The 21,258-nt window shown below is 41.6% G+C and overlaps 1 protein-coding gene across 2 annotated transcripts in view; it reads right to left on the bottom strand.

The window, feature by feature from the left end:
• Positions 1 to 3,245: 3,245 nt before the first annotated feature.
• Positions 3,246 to 21,258, bottom strand: part of dph6 (diphthamine biosynthesis 6) — a 57,606-nt gene continuing 39,593 nt past the window's right edge. Inside the window, exons 13-15 of one of the 2 annotated variants that reach the window (XM_051954866.1) lie at positions 14,661 to 14,924; positions 9,542 to 9,932; positions 3,246 to 5,576 (exon numbers count right to left, since the gene is read on the bottom strand). In XM_051954866.1, the coding sequence (XP_051810826.1) occupies positions 5,458 to 5,576; positions 9,542 to 9,932; positions 14,661 to 14,924 (774 nt within the window). In that variant the 3' untranslated portion in view covers positions 3,246 to 5,457. The remainder of the gene's footprint in view (positions 5,577 to 9,541; positions 9,933 to 14,660; positions 14,925 to 21,258) is intronic. The other variant, XM_022214927.2, reaches the window with a different exon arrangement.

Genomic DNA, 21,258 nt, shown 5'->3' with positions numbered 1-21,258 from the left:
GTCTTGTGACTGACAGCTGGAGTTTGAGCTGTCAATCACAGTTTTAGCTGGCCAACTATTGGTTAGTCAGATGTTATATGGCACTTGGGGTGAATTCTTACTCGCTTGTAAAACTGGGAGGCTAACTAGTTATGGTGAGGCTTGAGAAATGGCAGAAGTAAAGGTCCTTATATCTGAAGAGCTTATATTTTACACCTCCAAGTTTATAACAACCACAAAACACAATAAATATGGATTTTCAGCATATAGGGCTTTTAAATGTCAATGTTACAAACCTGCCATGTTTTATACTCTAATAAATTACCTGACTAAGTTAAAAAGTAAAGTTAATACCCCACAAAATTATTATTACAGTTGGGATGAAGGAGGCATGGGCAGAGACAAACTGACAACTACCAAGACAACATAAACAGTGGACAGTTTGGTGGAATCAGTAACCACAGATCAGACATGTACAGCTCCAGAGCCTGAAATACCTGCAGAGAGGTAAACGGAGAGAGAAGACAGAGTGGACAAACTATGTGAGAGAAAAGACACTAAGCTGACAATATATATTATGCATGGTAGAAACGACAAGAGTCACAGAACAGATGAGTAAGACCACATGTGAGGACAATCATGCGAAGATTGGTTAGGTTAAAAAAGAAGACTAAAAGACCAAGAACCATATACAAAAACAATGGAACAATGCAGGACTCCAATAAAAAATCTAGAATAACATACAGTGTAACTCAGTAGCCAAAATAAGTTTTCAAAAGTGATTTAAAACAACAGACTGGCTTATTAGAAACAACCTCACAACCACTCTGCTTCAAACTGAAAACAGCTCATTGAATTTAAAACATCAACACAAAAGATGTATAAATAAACCAAAGACAAACTCAAGACCCACGATAGCTGCATGTATCTAACCCTGAACTATAAGCTACCATAGAAATGTGCAACTTTATTGCAATTGTATTCACGTGCTGCCTGCAGTCATTTCGTCATTAGCAGCTTCCAATGCAACAAGCTAATGCAACTCAACTAAAGCCTTAAACAATACAAGAGTTGGTCTCTCACACGGTCACCTACTCCAGCATATAATAGTAGTCACTGCACAGCAATAATCTAATAAAATAAAACACAATAGAATTTAGTATTTTAGTGGATATCCTCTCTATAGTACCTTTTATAAATGAGAAAAGATCCAACCCTTTCTTACATTGTTTCAACTGATCTTTTTTAGGAATACACGCTGTACATCTTCACACCAGACTATTCCAAAAATATGTCCTGTACTTGGCACATTGTGTAAAAATAGAAGTTATACAGTCACACAGTTAAACAAACAAAACACAGCACTGTGCATACAGTCTGGTGTTTTCTGTGGGCTTTCTGTGGATTGTTTTCCTTCCATGGTTTGAGCTGATATTTCCTGGATATCTAATGTTAGTACAGCCAGAGTTTGAACACAAAATGCTTGTCCGTGTGTTCCATGTGCTCTTCGGCTCATGTAGTGCTGCATCTATCAGGCCAATAACTGATTTGTCGATCAACAGAAAATTTGCTGCTGACGATCTCGACAATCCATTAGTTGTTTGGGTTTAGGATGTCAAAAATGGCAAACATTCTGTTCCACTGTAAACTGAATATCTTTGAGGTCCGATCTGGACATATAGATTAAAAAGACCAGCAGATCAGTGAATACAATAATTGGTTACAGCCTGATTTCCAAACAGGGGTTGATCTAACAATGTTAAAGGCTGCATTCCATTTAAGTGCTCCTGTGTCACAGCTCGGGTGTGTTATTTTTGTACACGCTGACTCATTATCATGACTGATGGGCCTAGCTAAAAGGAGAGGACTGATTAACATTTTTAGTTACACCAGCATTTTTTTCTGCATGTCAGAATATATAATTTGAGGTGGGGCATCAATAATTGATCCAAATTCTGCTACTTGTTCAGAGCACAATACACAAATTACCGCATTGCAAAGACGCACAAACAGATGAAAATGCAATATAATCACAATGTATGTAAGAATTTAACTGCCTTTGCTATACTGTAAAAACAAAACGTCACATGGGTTCATCATCAAATCACAAAAAAACACAAAGCCTCCAATAATTAAGATGAAAAGAATAAAGCATTGTCTGTGTGATATTCAGACATTTTTAGTGTCTTTACATACAGAATGTGAATCATGAAAGCAAATATTTCTAGAGAAAAGGTAGGTAAGTGATATATAGTTATATGTCCAATGCCATTTGGAGTCATTTATACAAAGTTTCACTCAGGATGTGATTGTAAATACTGTACAACTAGAACTGAGCGCTCCCACATGCTTGAACTGCACTATTTATATTGACCACAAGAGGGAAGCAGACACCACTCAATAGCATGTGCGAGCTTGACAGTTGTACAGGCAGAGAAAGTTCCATTAAGTCAGTGCTGTGACCATAAAGACATGTTTTCACAATACGTCAGGGGGAGCAAACAATACATTACGAAACAAAAAGGATTCAAACATGAAAACAAACAAAACCACAGTCACTGAGGCAAGCAGACCACAATGTGAGGAGGCGTCTCATGCGGCGAGGCTGCTTCTGAGCTGGGCTCCCCTACTGTAGCTCACTGCTATGGGGAAAGAGAGTCACACACATCAGCCGGGTTCGCCTGGAGGAAGAAACGCACAGCTAAAGTCCATGTGCAAGGCCACAATGACAAGGGCCGCGGGCTGGTACACTGCGCACAAAGGACAATATTAGCCACAACAGCCAGTTTGTTTGCAGAGTGGTTGCAGGTCAGCTCGGTAGAAAATGTACAGTTGACAAAACACATGAGAAAAACAAATGTCACCCTGTCTTTATTCATTTTGTGAGGAAGCACGGTGGTAAGGACACAAAGAAATGTGTCTGCCATGGGCCATCACATTGCTTATGATGAGGTTGCGAAGATATACTTGTGGCTTTGCCTGTGTCTGTATGAAAACATCCCCGCTGAAAGACAAAATGTAATGTTTGGCGTGTGATCGACAAGTGGCTGCTGTGCAATGAATTCTAGCGGCTGTGCTCCTCTGTTGACTGAAAAGCTGGGACTTGTCTTTTATTGTTGCGCTACATGTGAATTCCTCGTATTGTTTTTGTACTTTCAAGAAGAGCTGGATAGATTCAAAGCTCAATAAAAGAACATTTGCAGGGTGGAGATTTAAAAAAAATGTAGTTAAGTCTGCAGCAAATACACAATAACATAAACACAGTATGAAAAATGTAACCAAATTTTATTCATTCTCGTTTTAACGCGCAACATCTCAACAACAGAATGACCATCATGAAACAACCAAGTACACACTATATTGGAAATAATAACAGGCAGATTGAGATGGAAGTGACAGACCAGAAATCACAATCACACCCAAAGGACTTGGTGAGTTGTAGACATTTTGGTGATGAGAATTATATTGTCAGACACATCCATGCAGAGCATCATGTGGCAAACTGTCGTACCATGTTTTCTTAAATTATTTCTAGAGTTGTGGACATTCACAGGCCGATCTGACATGCAGCATCCAGCATGTCAATGCCCTGTTCTCATTTTTCTATTGTGATCTGTGGCATTGAGTCATAAGAATAAAGCTGCATGTTAAGGCAGCATTTTATATCACTGCTTAAAGGAGTATCTGCATCCTTGTCATGCTATTTGATCGCGTCCTTTAAAGCAACACCTGACTGGAGTGTGGATTAACTCAGTGGTCATGAATTTGTCATCAGTTGAAGGAGGGTTCAAAAATATTTTATGCTCAGTTGGCTAAATATAACTATTTGGGGGCAGATTTTTTCAATGACTAGCATGTTGCTTCTATATTTTTTGTGTAATCGTAATCGATCTGTTGTTTCTTAACTTCCATTACTTAATTTGAACAAAACCACTTCTCAATCTTTTTGTAAACCAGTAAATAAGGCAGACAGGCATATTTGCACAGCACAGTCTTTTTTGGCAACTTACTGCACGGCATGACGATGGTTACACGCATTTAGTTAGTTTTAAAACTAAGAAAATTGACAAAGTAAACACTCAATCTTGACTTTGTGTGTCACTGCCAAATCTGTGGGTGTTAAAAGGCAACATTTATTTAAATATAACCAAATTTATGGGTGTTTTCTTGGCGTACATGTGAAAGTGCATGAACGCGCCTAATAAGAAACATCCAAATCTTCCTACTGATTTAATAGCTGCGCCATTCAAAATTTCAAAAACTCCCCCTGGTGCGGCCCTTCAAAACCAAACAGGGGAACATTAACACACTGAATAGTTGTGGGGCATTGGCTTGCTCGCTCTCATAAATAATTGCTTGTTTGTGTTTTTTCAACCCTCAATAAAAATCTTCAGGCTCCATTGGCCGACTCTATTGTTCAATTTTTGATAACAATAATCAAAGCAGCGCTGGGGTGGGTGAAGATCAATAGCCCCACTCCACTCCTGCCGCCATCGCAATCGTGATGAAGAGAATAGCCGGAGCGAAGATGCATTCCAACTCAGATTATCAATACGGTTCATGATCTTTGAGAAAAGAAATGTTCCAGGAGCAATGGTTAATAGTGTTATTTTCTTCCCACATTGCCACACTGTGTCCTCTGACAATCCACCAACACACACACACACACATACACACACACACACACACTTGCAGAACACTCACTTGCCCTGCAGCTATGTGTGGTAGCGTCCTTCTCCTATTAACCAGGCTGCCTTAGAATCAATAGAAAACATAAAGAGGCTTAATCTTTTCAGGTACTTGGTGCTGATTGCCCATTACACAATAATAACATACCTTGAGTCCCGTGGAGCATGATCGAGAGATACACACTCACCTCATCCTAACACATCAGCCACAAACCAGTCACACAGTAAATCTATAGGTTTACAACTGAACAGATGGTGTCGGCAGTGGTGCTAGGCCTTTATGAGGGGTGTTAGCTAGCGTGCTAAGAGAAAGTCCACCAGAAACGGTGGGATATCAGGGGATACAGTTTATCGCCTCATGGAATGAGACACTGCTGGTGTCTCCTTTTGTAGACTAGGTCTCTAGTCTTCTGGTATGTAGCTTTAGGTGATATAAGTTCCATAAGACTTGTGCGAGGTAGAGTAACAGCTGTTGCAGTCTGCAACTCCATTGGAGGACAGAGTGGATTACCCTCCTAGGTTCAGAGGTTTGAAGTGGAATAAACACATCCTCAAAACCGCACACCATCAAAACCACTTGGAGACACGTACAGCTTTGCATTTCAACAATCAGCTGCACCAAACAGTCAGCATTAATGAGTAGTGATGCAGTTTTCCTTTTCCACATTCACCAGTGCCCTGTTGTAAGTCATTAGGTGTTGGGCTGTCAAGAGTCGTTCCTCCAGAAAAGCCCCACTGAATTCCAGTGCTGCGGATGGCTGGAGTCTGGTTGTTGACTCTGGCTGTGTCTCTATAAACTGAGCCAGCAGGACAGGTGGAGGATCTGGGAGTCAGGCAAGTCCAGGACTGGAACCAGGGCCGCGGATGGACTGGACTCTGCAAGAGCACTTTGGAAACTTTCTTCAAGTCCTGGAAGGTAGAGGTGGAAACGGGGACAAGGGGAAAAACAAAAACGGATGTGTTAGTCTAATGAGAACTTAAGCTGGAGTTGGACGTTTGGTTCTCACGTTGCCGTCCCACTGGGGGTGTCCCGGGACAGAGGCTGCACTTAACCCTTCGACCAGGGCTATTTACAAATTATTGGCATTCTTAAATACTTGGCAGATTGCAGCCCCTCACCCCCAACCCATTCATCTCCCTGCAGTGCAGACATATGGTCAGCAAGGACTGAACTCTAATCTACCCCTCCCAAATTTACACATAGAGCCTCGTACAACCAAGCACACACACACACACACACACACACACACACACACACACACACACACACACACACACACACACACACACACACACACACACACACACACACACACACACACACACACACATACGAGAAAGAGGGGGTTTTCTCAATTTGCCCTTTTGGACAATTGAGCAGCTTGTTGGGGGTATCTAGTGGAATGGATCCGCTGCTGCTGTTGAGTTGGGATGTTAGGGAGCTGTGTTGGGACTGCTACTCAGCTTTACTGGAGCTGAGACACATTCTTAGTGTATCCGTGTGTGTTTGTATGTGGCCGGACTACAGATGGACAGTGGACATGTGAGAATTCATTGAGCGTCTCAGAGCCCAGTCTTGATGACAGCCTGTCTTTTTAGCGGCAGCCAGCTGGGATGTTGCCCCTTCCCTCTTCGGCTCTGTGCACTAATTGGTCACAAGTGTTCCTGTCTCGCGGTTGAGAGTGCTGCCTTATTTCTTCTGATTTATCAGCATGTTGGACAGGACTTGGGTGTGGTCACCGTGATCTGTTATGGCTCTAATTAAGTTACACATCTGTGAAAGCATGCCGTGTTGCAGCTGTACCATCAGCATAAAAAGTGTCAATCACAATGACATCTGTCGAATATAATGCATGTCAAAATACACATGCATCGGACAAACTAATGCTCTTTTAGTAACATCTACTAGTCCTGTACTCTTTGACATCTGTGTGAACTTCCAAAAAGAGAAATCAGGACATAGAGGTTACAAGTGCTATCTCATATGCCCCATTCTCTTTCATTTGAAGCACACACAGCATGACAAACATCCTTACAAAGAGCCCCCACACCCTAATTAGCTAATATGCACTACAGCTTAAAATGCCCCCACTGAACACGGGCCTTTTTTGGAGGGCATTAAAAGCCCAAATATGTGTTATCAGAGCATGTGGCGCACCCTGGGACGCAGGATCCTCTGGAGATGGCTAGCTGACAACTGAACGAGCTATGGAGATCACAGACAGGGAACGGTTTTATTAAGAGAAGAAACATACCCTTCATCACACCTTGTGCACTAAGCCTGTTTTATGTTAGGATGTTTTAATCTTTGTACCGACGGACAGGAAATAATTGCACTCTCTCTTTGAGAGTCTCTTTCAGTGTCTGTTCGCACAGACGTGCCTGCTTATACATGAATGAGAGACACGAGGGGGGTGAAGGTGACATGAATGACCATGCAATTTTGTGTTTTTTTGTCTTTTTAAGTGAAAAGCGAGCAAAAACACAGACTGCTTGCCTGTGCCATCCCCATAAATGCTTCTGTAAAATCCACACAAAATCCCATGAGCACTTCCAATCACACGCCCAATCCCCTTCCCCTGGTCTCTCAGCCCCACTTTGGGCAACATGGGGAGCCTCATTGTGAGGCTCATTGGACAGAGGCTGTAAGATTCAAAAAGCCATCACATTAGCATTAGATGGGACTAAGCTATCAACCCAAGAGAACCAGCCATTATTTGTGGCAAACACACAGGGAGCTGAAAAGGCTGCTGTTGAAACTCTGTGTTTTCAAAACCAAACCATTACTAATGCCCGCAACAGCCTTTTATGCTAAACATTAACAGCCATTTTTTGTTTGAAGCGATTACTATATAAATATTGGAAGCTTAAGTGAAAAGAAAGAGGGGTGTCAGGGGATGGCTGTGATGGAAAGGGAAAGAAAAGGGTGTTTCTGTGTGGAATGGATGATGCCTGCTGGGTTTATGGGGCTTTTAAGCAGTGGCCAAGGCCCAGAGCCAGCGGTTTTTAGTTGTGCTACACTGACTCCCAAACTGGTCAAATTAACCGGTAAACGAGGCAGTAATTAGCAAGTGTTGGCTCACGAAAATTGGTCATTTTGTCCAAGGAGAATAAACAGTGAACTGAGGGACTGGGTGTATGCAGAGGAACCTTCGAGAAACAGAGGACTTGCTAATTTTTGTTTAAAGTAGGTATAAGCAATATTTCCACACCAACAACAAATCACATAATTTCTTGTTTGTCGAAGGATTAGCAACAAACTCACAGAAAATTATAAGTGGCCTCACAGTTCCCTTCAGCTCTATAATGCTTTAAGATCATCGTTAAATTAGCTTCAATCTCCATAACAGATTCATTCTAAGTAAAATCATGAATTTCCATGATCACTTCATTTATTCTATTGTAATATCGTAACACTATATTTGCGACCCTCTCCAAAAGTTAGAGTTTTTGTGGAGTTGTGGAGGCCTATCTTTGAGAGAACCTCTCTATCGTAAGTAACGAGTGGAGACAAGATGTTTAAAGGTTTCATTTGAACCATATGTCATGTCTATCAACTGTGAATTCTAAGGCAAGGAATTGAAGGAGGGGGTGTGCAGTCACATTTTGCTCCAGTGTTGTCTGTCTGCTCGCTGACAGCAGCAGTTGCAAGGCTGTGACTGCTAGCGCCAGAGGTGTTACTTTTCCTCCTTTGACTTTTTGGATTCATCACCCATTGAGCATCGGCTGTGACCCATAAAAACGCCCGTGGGTGAGCTTCCAGGGCTTGGCTGTGCATGCATTGTAAGGTAGCAGATTCCACCTCAATGATGAGTCAGTAAATGGTTTTAGGGAAGCCGTCTGTGTGGTCCAAAATCAAAGAAACATACGTGTCAAGGGTAAAGATCGAGGTTGATTTAGCTCCAGTTAACCAATGACCCAGTCACACATTTAATGGTTTCCATCATAATAACTCACATCTTGGAAATAATTTACATTTGAAAGCTTCACATGATTTTTTACACATATATTTTACAGTTTTTTAAATATATTTATTATTTAAATTTAAATTTGAAACATTTTATTGCTAAATTCTCTTAACCCTCTGCTGTGGATACCAGAAGAAACAAACAACAGGCTTCACTTATCATGAAACAATGTTCAGCAACAATTATACAATTAGGTAACAAAACAAATAGCCCCGCTCGTCTGTCATGCATATCAAGACATATTCTAAACAGATCAACCTTTTTCCTATTCATTACTGGTAACCATAATTTCACGTCCTCTGAACGATGAATTATGTCAACGCTAAAAATGACAGTAAGATAGCTGGTTTGGCACTGATTCAAAAATGTTAATTGACTGCTTCAGCGATGACTTGACAACTGAGCCCGTGTGATCGATGTGCTCATCGCCCTTTTCCCTCAGAGAGAACATCTCTCAGGATAAAACAAATACGGCTCCACATTTGCCTTGACGAGAACCTACAATTCCACGGGAGCGAAGAGACGGTGGCGTATGAAAATGTAATGATGACAAAAGACTGTGCCAGCTGCTTGGGTTACTGTATGTGGCGCAGACACAACAAATGGCTTACAATAATTAAACACAGGAAGAAGTGGAGATCCTCAGGAGAGACTGCTTCCTTGAATACTTCATGTTGACTTAACCAATGTCAGCTCAAACTTTCTTTGAAAAGGGAGTGGGGCAAGAGAGACAGGCTGTCACTTTGTTTTCATTAATGCAGTGATGTGGGGCTTAACTTGCAGTAGAAGTGTATCTCAGAAGTGTTTTATTTGACAGAACAGCTTATTTAGGATGAATCCTCTTAATAACTATAAATATTAGATCATTCTGAATCTTGTGTGTGTAGTGTCTTAAGTGAAAAATACCTTTAACAATCTGCTGTGCCAGTGAGTGGCTGCACTTGTAGAAGACCCGGGCGCACTGCGGCACCAGCTCAGCATCCATCTTCTTCACGGCTCTCTTGAATGTAGCGCCGACTTCTTCTGTTACACTCTTTACATCAGTGACTTCCAGGTTTCCATCAGGGGCAGCCAGGGAGAGTGACAGTGAAGCACTACGGTGGTCAGAAGACAGCAGAGTGTGGCATTCTATGGATCCACACTCCACCTTTGTAGTCGTGTGACAGAAAGCTCTTTCGGTGGGATCATCCTGAACTGCAGTGACGTGAAGCTCGACGTCTGCACCCTTGGGTAAAGCAGGTACCACAACCACCAGTAATGGCGCAAGTCTGGTCATCTCAGATTCCCACAGCAACTCCTGCAATGTAGATGGATGATATCCAAATGAACCGGTTGGAAAATTGCATACTGTGTTGTGCCAAAACACTACAATCAAATGCGTGACCCTCCTGCTGAGATACATGCTGTGTTTTCTGATCATAAACACTACTCCACCAACATTATTGTAAAGCGCATTGTAAAAATGGGACCACACAGCACTCGGACTGGCTTTTTACTTGACAGACTGACAGGCTATCAATTAATGTGAGGTGACCTTTGGTAATGATAGTGTACAAACAATCCAGGAAGAATCCATACTGCTTGCAGCCACCATAAATAAAATGCACAAATGCATTCACTTTAAGTTGCATTTGCAGCATGACAGGACCGATCCAAGATGACTTCTCACCTTCCTAAGAAGATCATTCACGGCAAGTTACAGCAGTTTCGCCACACACGTTTAGTGGGAAAACTGCCTCAATTTCATCTACAGAGCCAAAATATCTTTATTTTTTTCTCCTTTGGACTGAGGGCCATTAGCTGTAACAAAATGTCTTGGAGCAGTGCTACAATGTGGCCCTCTAATAATACTTGGCTGTGGCTTCATCTGCTAATGGGAGAGAAATGAGTGTTTTATATAACCGTCATTTCAGTCAGAGTCGATAGGGCAAAAACACTTAACCCCCTTTTCAATTTGCTGGATCAATTTTCATCCACTTACACCCCACTTCGTAAGTGCAGAATAATAACAGGTTACTTACATTTTATTTTGATATTCACTCGCAAAAAAAGAGAAAAAGAAATCATTGACAAGAGCAGATGGCGGCCTCTTTGTCCCTTCAGCAGACGGACTCGTCGTGACCCAATCCACCAGCTTCACTGAAGCAGCACTTACCTTCAGATTAAACTTTAGCAAACGCTTAATTGTGTATCAACAGCTAACCTCTTGCCTTGAAGAGTGGCTAAAATGAAAAATGCAGGCGTCCTCAGTGAGTATGTGTGAAGGGGTTAGGCTCAGATTTCTTTACTCGGCTGATTTTGAAGACGGCTCGCTTGAAGTGATCAACAACAACAATCGCAGGAGCAGAACAATAACCATGTCAGCACAGGCCTCTTAACATGTCAGACAAAGTGACAGCCCACATACGTGTCCAATGCTTTGATAAATGTTATATTAGCACTTCTGGCGCAGGGCTAGGTATTCTCCTAGAGGGAACTGCTTCTGCACTTGTCAATAGTGATTGAACATGGAACAGAGAGTGGGAACTGGGGAGAGGAGTGACAGGACAGGGGGGTCTTGCTCAGCCAGGCTTAAAGGCCACCCTGCAGGCCTTGGATGCTGGGGTACTATACCCAACCGACCGTCTGCAAGGAGATCAGGGGACTTCTGTCCTGTGCTCCAGCCTCTGGCAGGACTTTATTGTCACGGCACAGTTGCTGACTTTCTGTCAGAGCTGTCGGACGAGGTTACATCAGCCCCTGTTTGTTTCTTTATTAATGTATCCACCGCAATGTTACACTAGGTGGGAAGTTTGTTCAGCAGTTCTGTGGAACTAAATGTGCTAAAGGTGCAATATTGTGTGTGTTTCTGTATGTGCACATGCTGTACATTTGTGCGTATGATCTGTGGTCACGGCTCTATTACTGAGAGCCTCCCTGGCAGAGGAGTGACAGGAGGGAACACTTTCATTCCTACCTGACCAGAGATCATTAATTAAATGAATCCGATAAAATACAAAGTTTGATATATGGTGCAGCTGAGTGCTGGAGTGGCAAGTTGGGAGGGCTGGCTAGTGGCAGAGAGTGTGTGTGTAGAGGGCTCTGTTCTACTCTAGACCAGCCACTTAACACAATCCATCTCATTACTTCATGCCACTTCAGTTGCAGGGCATGCAGCCATTCCCCCCGTGCTCTCTCACTCTGTAGGCAGCAGGTAAAAGCATATAGTCTGAATCTGCTGCGCTCAGCTCTCCGCACTGATGGGGTGTGACCTGCTTCTCCTTATGTTTGTTTTCTTTCTCCCCACTTTCCTCCCTCTAACTCGTGTCCATGTGCCTGGAGCGTGTGGCGGGTTGGAGGGCCGAGAGGCGTGAAAGCCGAACGGTAAACACGGTAATAAGGAAGTGGTGTAAAGGCGGGGAACAGCAGGGAGCTGATGGGACTGCGCTGCTTAGCCAGTTCCCCTACATTTCCTGCCCAGCAGGATGCCTTCAGCATGTGGCTCTATGTCTCAGCACTTACTGTAGTGCTGTCAGTTTGCTATAATATCCCTTCCTATTCGCTCCCTCATTCACTCTCTTTTCTCAAGATTCCACTCTGAAGCTCGTCAGACTATTTGTGTAAATGAAACACACAGGGCCATGTCAGTGGGGTGAAGAAAAGTTTAAGGATATGAAGCCATTTCCGAATCACAGCAGTGGCCACAGTTAGTTGAAAATTCCAAAGTAAGCAGATTTACTGTGATATACAGGAAGGAAAACTCTTTACCCTGCAAATTTTGTTCACTAAGCTCCACTTATTATGGATCAAATTTCAGCAAAACCAGTGAATATATTCTTAATATATTCTTAAATAACCAGATGTTTTATGAATACAGTAGAATTTTTTGCCTTATGACTAAAACCCTACCTCCAGAATCTGTTCTTGCTACACAAAGGGAGGTCTGTTTAACATTTATTGACTTATCGCATCAACATCTCCCTGTTCATCAAACCTTTTGCACGCACACACACTTGCATGCACACAGACAAACAGGCTCTTTGTGGTTTAATGCACCGTAAATACAATTTCACACTTGTAGCGACTCCAGTATGCTCCCAATTAACCCTGCAAGCTTCTTCATCCACCTGATTAGAGAAATTATCAACGCACAACAACAACATGGCCCTGTGGCTTCACAGACACATGAGGCATTGCTGTTTCTATCATAAACATGCACTTCAGAGGTCTCCTGTCTGAAAAGTACACCTTGTAAATTTCTGTATATGAGAGCATAAGACTAAATAATCCTCTTCTTTCAAAGCCAATCATCAACCCATCAGGAAGTAAAGAGTTGACATTAATTGACTGTGAATATAAGCAGGCAGTATACTGTGGTGTGGAGCAGTATAATGTATTTAATTGATTATTATGGCATATTAAGTTACTTTATTAATGACAGCTCTATTTAATTAAACCCACCATAACCTGTATATTTACATAGTGTTTTCTGTTTTCTCTTTTTATATTTTCTTTCTGTGGAACATTTTGCAGTTTCATTCTGAAATTATTAGGTTTACTCAGTTACAGACTCATAGAGTATCTATGTAGTTGCAATTTTGATTGATATTTAAAGACACTACTTCATACGTGTAAGTGAAGCAATACTTCTTTGCAATGCTTCTGTTCTCTGAGAGACACAATCAGCATTTGATCACACACTCTGTTTAAATTTGGGATGAAACAGCAGCTCCCACCAAATCTGAAAATGAATTAAAAGAGAGTACAAGACCAAGTTGGGGAGAAGATCTGTCAAAGACAGTGTGAGGTGTCAGGTTAGTAACCCCGCACCTGAACCAGATCTGCTCTAAAACCTGTTTACAGGTGAGACACCCTGAGCTGTCAATTAGTGCTGCTTAATCTGGGTGTCAGCTGAAATTCCAACATGGTCTCCAGGTAGAAGTCGTGGGTCAGTGAAATGAATATTTGTGATTGCTCTGACACGGTGCATCGAAGCATAACAGATGGACGGTGTTGTCCATCTTCACTGATCTCTGACATGAACCTGATCCTGTCACCTCCCAGAGCTTTGCCCTTGGTCAGCCCTGCTATCTAAATGACACAGGCTGTATGCTAAATTGACATTACACTGTCAAGGCATTTAAGATTCCTATTCCACAGTGAGTTACAACAATGCAAAATGTGTCACATAAATTAATAAAAAGACACCAGCTGCTGACTGATGTACAAGAACTATAGTTTATGTTTTTGGAATTATTATCTAACATTTGAGAGTGTTATGGATACGACTGCTGGATTAAAACATTTAGAATTGTACGCACCGATTCACTTCAAAATGTGAATGCGAAGTGACATAAAGTTGACACTTTCTCTCCAGTCCTTAACACTGTTCACCAGAACACCGAGCCACATGTTGGAGGTGGGCTCCTGCCTCTCTCCCTGAGGCCCTATTCCCATGGCTAGGCAGATTACCGTGGGAGGAGAAGGGCTGCCAAGGGAGACTGCAACCCCTATTAGATGCATGGAGCAGGGGTTGTAAGCCAGGGAGGTGGAATGGAGGGAAGGATGGAGGGAGGTGGCAGGAAAGGGGGGTGGGGGGATAAGCTGCTCTGAGAGTTGAGCGGAGCTCCAAAATGGTGTGTGGGGGCAAAGGATTAGGGAGGCTCTGAGGAAGACATCTGCTTCTGTGCCAAGCTCCACATTATCAAAGACACCAGCGTTTCCCACATCATCAACTTTTCATGAGTGCACTCACTGGTAAATATCAGTAGCAGCGGCTTGGGTCTCAAGGGGGCAGAGAGGGGCGAGGAACCTTCCCTTATTTCACAACTATAAAACACAATTCTGAAAGGCCTCTCTGAAAAACTTGGATACCATACCAAGTTTCTCCTCTTTTACTTATTCATTGAATCCCACTGTCTTTTAATCCATTAAACATGTGTTCATCCTATGTATGATCAATATTTCCTCTGCATCTATAATAAAATACCAAGACACTGATCTTTTCTTTAACCACTGCCATATATATCATAAACAAAAATCTTACTCCACAGTGGCTGACCTTCTCTTCCTCTGTGGCCCTCAGCATGCTCTCCCAGATGGCCCTGATCATCTGGATGTATCGGTGTTGGGTGGTGTAGCAGTGGACCTGGACAATATGAGCCAGAGTCAAGCTGCTGATCACAGCCTCCAGAACCTTCTTCACGTGACTGCAGCACAAGCAGGCCTGAGTGTAGGTGCCGGCTTTTACCAATTGCATAGTACAGGGAACCAAAGCAATTTGACCTGCACAGAACACCACCTCATCTACCTGGAAAGGAGAACATAGAACAAGAAAATATTAGAGCTGTGGTATGGTTAAAAAAAAAAAAACACGAGTCTACATTAAAATGTTAGGATGCTAGCATGTGCGTTATGACAATGAAAACATGTTGAGCATCTTGAGAGCTAAGATGCTATTACTCAAGACAAAGTAGAGCTGAGGTGGATACTGGATATCTGGAGATCATTGTAATAATCTATCCTGAAAAGGGAATGGATGTCTGTAGCACATTTCATGGCAATAATTCCATCACAATTTGTTGCAACATTTTAACCTCAAATATCAACCTCCTGGCGGCAATGAATAAAGAGCCAGAGATCAAAAAGTCACCTGAAACCGTGAGTTGAGGTTAAAGATTTCGAGGCAATCTTTCCAAAAGTCGTTCAAATATTTCAGGGCAGAACTAAAGCAATGGGGGGACTACCTGCCAACCCTTTAATGGCAAAAAACTGCCCTTGTATGGTAGCGTTTGGCAGTAATGCTGAACAAAAGGTACACAAACCTTCCCAATTATACCTCATGAAGTCAATGAGCAGTGAATCCGAGTTGTGAATCCTAGTAAAACATAATTTATTTGATATATTAAAATGGAAATAATACAAATATTTGTGGGTACTAAACCAAAAACGCCAGCAAGAATCATGAACATCTTTTCTCTTGCAGGGCAAAAGTGACCACGTTTGGGGATGTGTAATATACTGTTAAATGTGGTTAGTTTGATTATTCATTGTTAACAAATGGCAGAACTCTGGTCTGCATACAGACATGTAGGAAATAACAGAACAAAAGAAAAAAAAAACAATAGAAAGGTTTTATTGGACAGACATGAATTTGAAGGCTGTTAAACTGCAATTAGAAAAAATAAAGTCACCACTATTCAATGAGGTGCTATAATCAAATTAACATTAATTATAAGTATATGCTTGATTAGCAGTGCATTAATTAACAGGTTTCCACCTCTCCCATTTTTCAGCATTTTATCACCAACAATTCTCATTTCGCAGCTCTTAAACAAGTAGGTATTCTGTGAGAAGCATGTCAATATATCTCAGCAGCACCGATGTTATTTATAAGCATAATTAACTATGTGATAATAAGCTCAATTCTCTGTTAAATACCTTTGTTAGAAATAAGCTCCTCGAATAATGAAACCTGAAAAAAATCCATCTGTTTAATGCAGACAGACGAATAGGGATGAGGAGTGGCATTAAGGAGGTCGTGTCTTTAGAGACCCTGCAGCTCACCACTGTTTGATGTTGGATGGCATTAGCGCTGGACGCTAACTGCTGGTCAATGCAAATAGTTACTGGTGATCTGTTGAGAATCTCAGAGACCCCGGGGCACACACAGATCTCCAAGGAGGATCAATTGATACATGACCCAAGATGAGATCTTTAACTGATCAGCAAAGACACGGTCAGATGTATTGTTTTTCACAATGAGATTACGAGGATTAGCGTTAACCAAGAGGTGCTTTTTAAGACATTGAGCCCCCTAAACAAAAGCTATTATTTCAAACACAACTTTTGGTTTACTTGTTTGAATTTATTTAATTTTCTCACCAAAGCCCACACAAGAGTGGTCGACTAAACATACTTTATTCAAAACTGGAAAACTGAATACAGAATATTTACTGTTTAAGTGTGTACAATTTGTCTGTTATGGAATACTAGAAGAATAAGATGCCAGCCATGCAAGTGTTTTGCCACAGGGCAGACATAGCCATAGTTATTTCCATAATCAAATGGGTTTGCCATGATCCACAGCTCCTGGGTTCACTTGTCAACTTTGATGAATCTTCAGCTTCCGTCTCTGCTGCTCCAAATTATCGGGACAGTGCAGGAAACAAGAGATGGAAGGAAGACGAACACAAGCAGTAGAGGGGGGAGATAAGGCCCTGACTGCTTTCAACCATGTGGATCAATCACCAGATCATTTACCTGCTAGCAAGATCTGCCCAAGAGCCTGCATTACTGCGACTGCGGGACATAAAAGCCAGATTCCCACACATCAACAACAAATTGTCATTGGCATTCCATTTATGAGCCATCAAATGCCATCATATCCACTCCAACAAAGAGGAGCTCCATCAGGTTGGACGGGTGGCCAGAATCTTTTAACAAGCTCGTCGCCATGAAAAGAGCCCGCTCCATTCTGAATTCATAAAGGCCAGCTACCATTTGTCAATTTGAATATCAAAAGGGGCTAGCATGGGGCCCCTTGACTGTTAAAGGCACACTCCCATAGCTTCCACGAAGCAGGTGTGTGATGATCAATTATTAAGGATCCCACTCTGGTTACTCTTAGTGGGAGGTGGAATTGGGGATCTGGGGGTTTGTGGTGGTGGGAGAACATCTTTCTGTGTTGGACCTGGATGGGGGAGAGACAGTGGAGAAGGGAGAGGGAATACTATTTACATAAAATTAACAGTTCAAAAGAATGAGTTCACACACCAATCAAACTTGTTAATTGACTGTCAATGGTGTGTCCCTGAATATACAACACAACTACATTATTCATCTTAGGCCTTGACAGGGAAGACAGTCCAATTTGCATGGGCGTTCTAAACGTGATCAACAACCACAAAGCCACATGCATTTTTAATAGGCCAGAGATGGGATCCTTTAATATTCATAAGGGTCAAACAATTGCATATGACATTAAACTTTCTATAACAAGGTAAGTATTTTTCAAATGCAAGCCTTAGCAGTCTAAATGGCCCACAGAGAAAAGGCAGAATGTGCTGTGTTCCAGAAGTGAATCAAAACTACATGCTTATGCTGGTTTATTTCTGCTCATTTATTTCTTAATGATATTTAATTTGCTGCCATAATTCAAAAGTCAATTGGAAGATGATTCAAAATTAGACAACTGCTTCAAATTTAGTAAGTTTTCTTGTCTTTTCTTAATTCTTAAGAATAAAATGATCCATAGTTTTAACATGAACGCTGTTAAAACTATGGATGCAATTCTGGGAAATTTGCCATAATGGGTCACAATAAAGCCACAAAACATAACGATGTTAAGTTTTCAAATAGCCCTAATAATAAAATATCTACTTAAACAAACACTTCAAAACCTTTTTCAACACAATCTAAGCCAAATAAGCCTCCAAGTAGCTCAGCAACTGAGGAAATGTTCTTTCCCTTTGTGCTCAATACAAGCTAAGCTGTTATTGCTTTGTATTTTATTGACCTTTATTCCACAGTTAAAACACCATGTTTTTTTTCTAATAAACCCAATGACATGTCCAAAGGTCACCAACCTCAAAGACATTCTTTCTTTCTATCTCTGCAAGGTGCCGACAGTAACATATATGTAAATGTACTCAGAAAGTGGCTGGCTTCCAACCCTTATCAGTGTCTCATTTCAGTCTGGTGTGTCTGAGCTGTTTCTAATTGCAGTTTTTGTCAAAGGGCTTTCCAGAGATGACCAGACAGTGCGAGACTATATTCGCATTGGTGTTGAAGCCCTCTGGGCCCCCATCGTGTTGAGGACGTCTCCGTGTGTCATTAGCAGAGCCTTGGAAAGGTATGGATGAACCAGGCTGGCCTGGATAAAATGACCTGGTATTGACGAACAGTCAGGTTTTTCTGCCTGGTTCCAAGGACAGAGAGAGGTGGAAAACTGCTCCAGCGCTCCTATCAGATATGCTAATGGTCACATTTCTCCCCATTGAGACTTCATGCATAATTTAAGTAGGAAAATGATAATACAAAATGTGTAAAATAGGTTAGATTAGTGTGGTGTAACTTTTCCCTCATGCAAAGACACATGTAACCAAGCTAAAAGGCTAATGGCAGTGCAGTATCAGCTACAACATAGGTAATTAAATGCAAAATGTAATTAATATTTGTGATTTGTCCATTTTTTTAAAAAGTCCCTGCATGTTTTGAGTGTTGTTTACAGCCTATCCATGGAGTAAGGGTTACTAAATCAATTCATCTTGAGAGCTTTGGGCCAAGGTTTCCCATCACAAAAGTAAAAATGGTAGTGATTAAAGTCTTTATGGAAATTGGAAAATGGACAAAATGTTGAAGGAGCATGATGTATGAGCAGCGCTAGGCCAGATTCAAACCCAGGATCCTGTATTAACATGGTTGGAGCCATCTGAATATACTTTAAATGGGGCATTCTTTGGTTTACTTTTAATCCCTTACGAAACATCCTTAATTTATACGACAAATTTCTAAATTTCTGCCTTGACTCCCTTTTTCTCTTTAGTAATTTTCCTCTTAACTTGAATATTTCAGGGTCGGCAAATGGCTCAAAATAGTTCAAAATGTGGGGATCAAAAAACTGAGGTTGAAGTTTTATTGAATGTATTTAAGTGCATATATTATTTCTGCTTTTTGGCGGGGATTTGACATGCAACGACCGTTTAATCCTTGTGTGGTGGATGGCAGTTTGTCAGGGATGTGTGCTGTGATTTCATCTTGAACTGGCTTCAAGTCTGTGGGGTTCTTTCAGCATTAGTGAATTCAAAGCAGATCACGTCTGGGAGTGGGAAATGATAAGAAATGGGCTCATGTTGTGCCGCGCCCTGAGGAAATCCTGCCTCTTCTGACACCTCATTTCTACAAATACAAACCTTTCAGGAGAACCACAACCTTTCTCCCTGCTGCAGAATCTTTCACCATGTTAGTCTTCTCATTTAAGGATTCATGGAAAGGAGGGGAAGATATTTGCCTTTTTTTATTTCCTACTCTTTTTCCCTACTATCTCTATTTTTTTTCTTCCTGTTTGTGCTCCAGTTTGAGCCCAACCCCTGTATGCTCAACTGTCACACAACATCAGTGTTACTTAAACGGCGACATAAATAGCCGTATGAAGTGCACAAAGAAAGACAAGTATAAAGCATTTCTGAGCGCATTCTCTCAGGTCTAAAATTGCACACTTATTAAGAAAACAAATGATAAGCATATGTTCAAAGCACACGATTATTGCTCTGACAAATTTAGAAGAATATTCAACATTAAACAAGAGGTAATGTGTGGTCAGTCTGAGGGACACTGGCCTTTCCCCAACCCCCCACCCTTCTCTGAGCTTATGTGTATTTTCCTTTTCTGCCTATTATGTCTGCCCTCGACATGCCCACTCCATAGACATTGAACCGTGTGGAAAAGTAACGCTGCCATGTCAGCTCTGGTCAACTTTATGCTGGTCAAGAGCTGCCACTCAGTCCTATAACCAAGGTCAGAAGAGCCTGAGTGCTGGATGCTCAGGGAGACACATCTGAATGTCAACAGGCACGAATAAGCTAAGTAAAAAATGAATCAGTCCACCATCGTAGAGGGGAAAAAAAATCAATAAAATAAAACTAGTTTTAGTACGATTTGATATGTTTTTGTTGCGTAAATTAACTGTTGCTCTGACGACGTTAAAATAAAGAAATACGATCAAATAAAACACAACAAATACCCAAAGCTGATGTAATGAAATTGTCTGCTGCTGCGGAGTACTGTGCCACAGTAGAGCAGGGCTGTGAATGAAGAGTGATGGAGGGGCATGGTTTTTCATTGCGTTAGGCAAAATGCCCTGCTGCCTTCAACTGTCCCGACCTCACATTTTTTGACAAATTGGTTGTGAGGCTTTTACGACTGATGCACATATCGCAAAAATCATTTCTGCCAAGCTTCCTCTATGACCTGCCCGTGGGACATGACAAGCCCCTCCATGCATTGCTCTATCAAGCCGAATCTTTCCAGGACAATGCAAATTATGACAAATTCCATCATCCTGCATTATGCGCTTTCCTGCTAATCTCCCTAATTCGAGAGAATCGGGGAGGGTCTCGCTGTTTCAGCTGAGGGGCATGTTGTCTGATTGAATGATGCTGAAACTGCAACCCTCATCCCCTGTTTTTTTTTCTCTTCCTTCCCAGCTGTGACCACCTCGTCTCTTCTGTCTTTTCCTATTTTTCTGTTTTGTGAAGCTCCATCTCTCAGTCTGGCTGGTCATAGAAGAGCCAACTTAACCTGGGCACAAAGGAATTATGTCAAAAGCAAACGCTGTGGTATGACCATTAAAGTGAAGCTGTCAGTAGTGAAGTGAAGTTAAGTGAGTCTGTATGTGTGTGCTATATGCAGGATTGGCCACAGAGTGAAATATCCATTCAGCAAAAGACAGTATGAATATTCATAACAGTTCAGGGTGTGCCACATTAGGCAGCTGGTTTGCAAGACATGTATTGACAAAATGTATTCCTTTGTCCCTTACCCTGACCTTAAGCATCAAAACAAGGTGCCAAACCTCAACCTGCAGCCTAAGCTAAACCAAAAGATTTCATTTAAACTCTCTTTTAAGGGATTTAATTGTCTTT

This window comes from Acanthochromis polyacanthus, chromosome 1 (genome assembly GCF_021347895.1).
Source record: "Acanthochromis polyacanthus isolate Apoly-LR-REF ecotype Palm Island chromosome 1, KAUST_Apoly_ChrSc, whole genome shotgun sequence".
Lineage (NCBI taxonomy): Eukaryota > Metazoa > Chordata > Actinopteri > Pomacentridae > Acanthochromis > Acanthochromis polyacanthus.
Note: the sequence above shows the minus strand (reverse complement) of the source record. Positions and strands in the feature narration are given on the sequence as shown.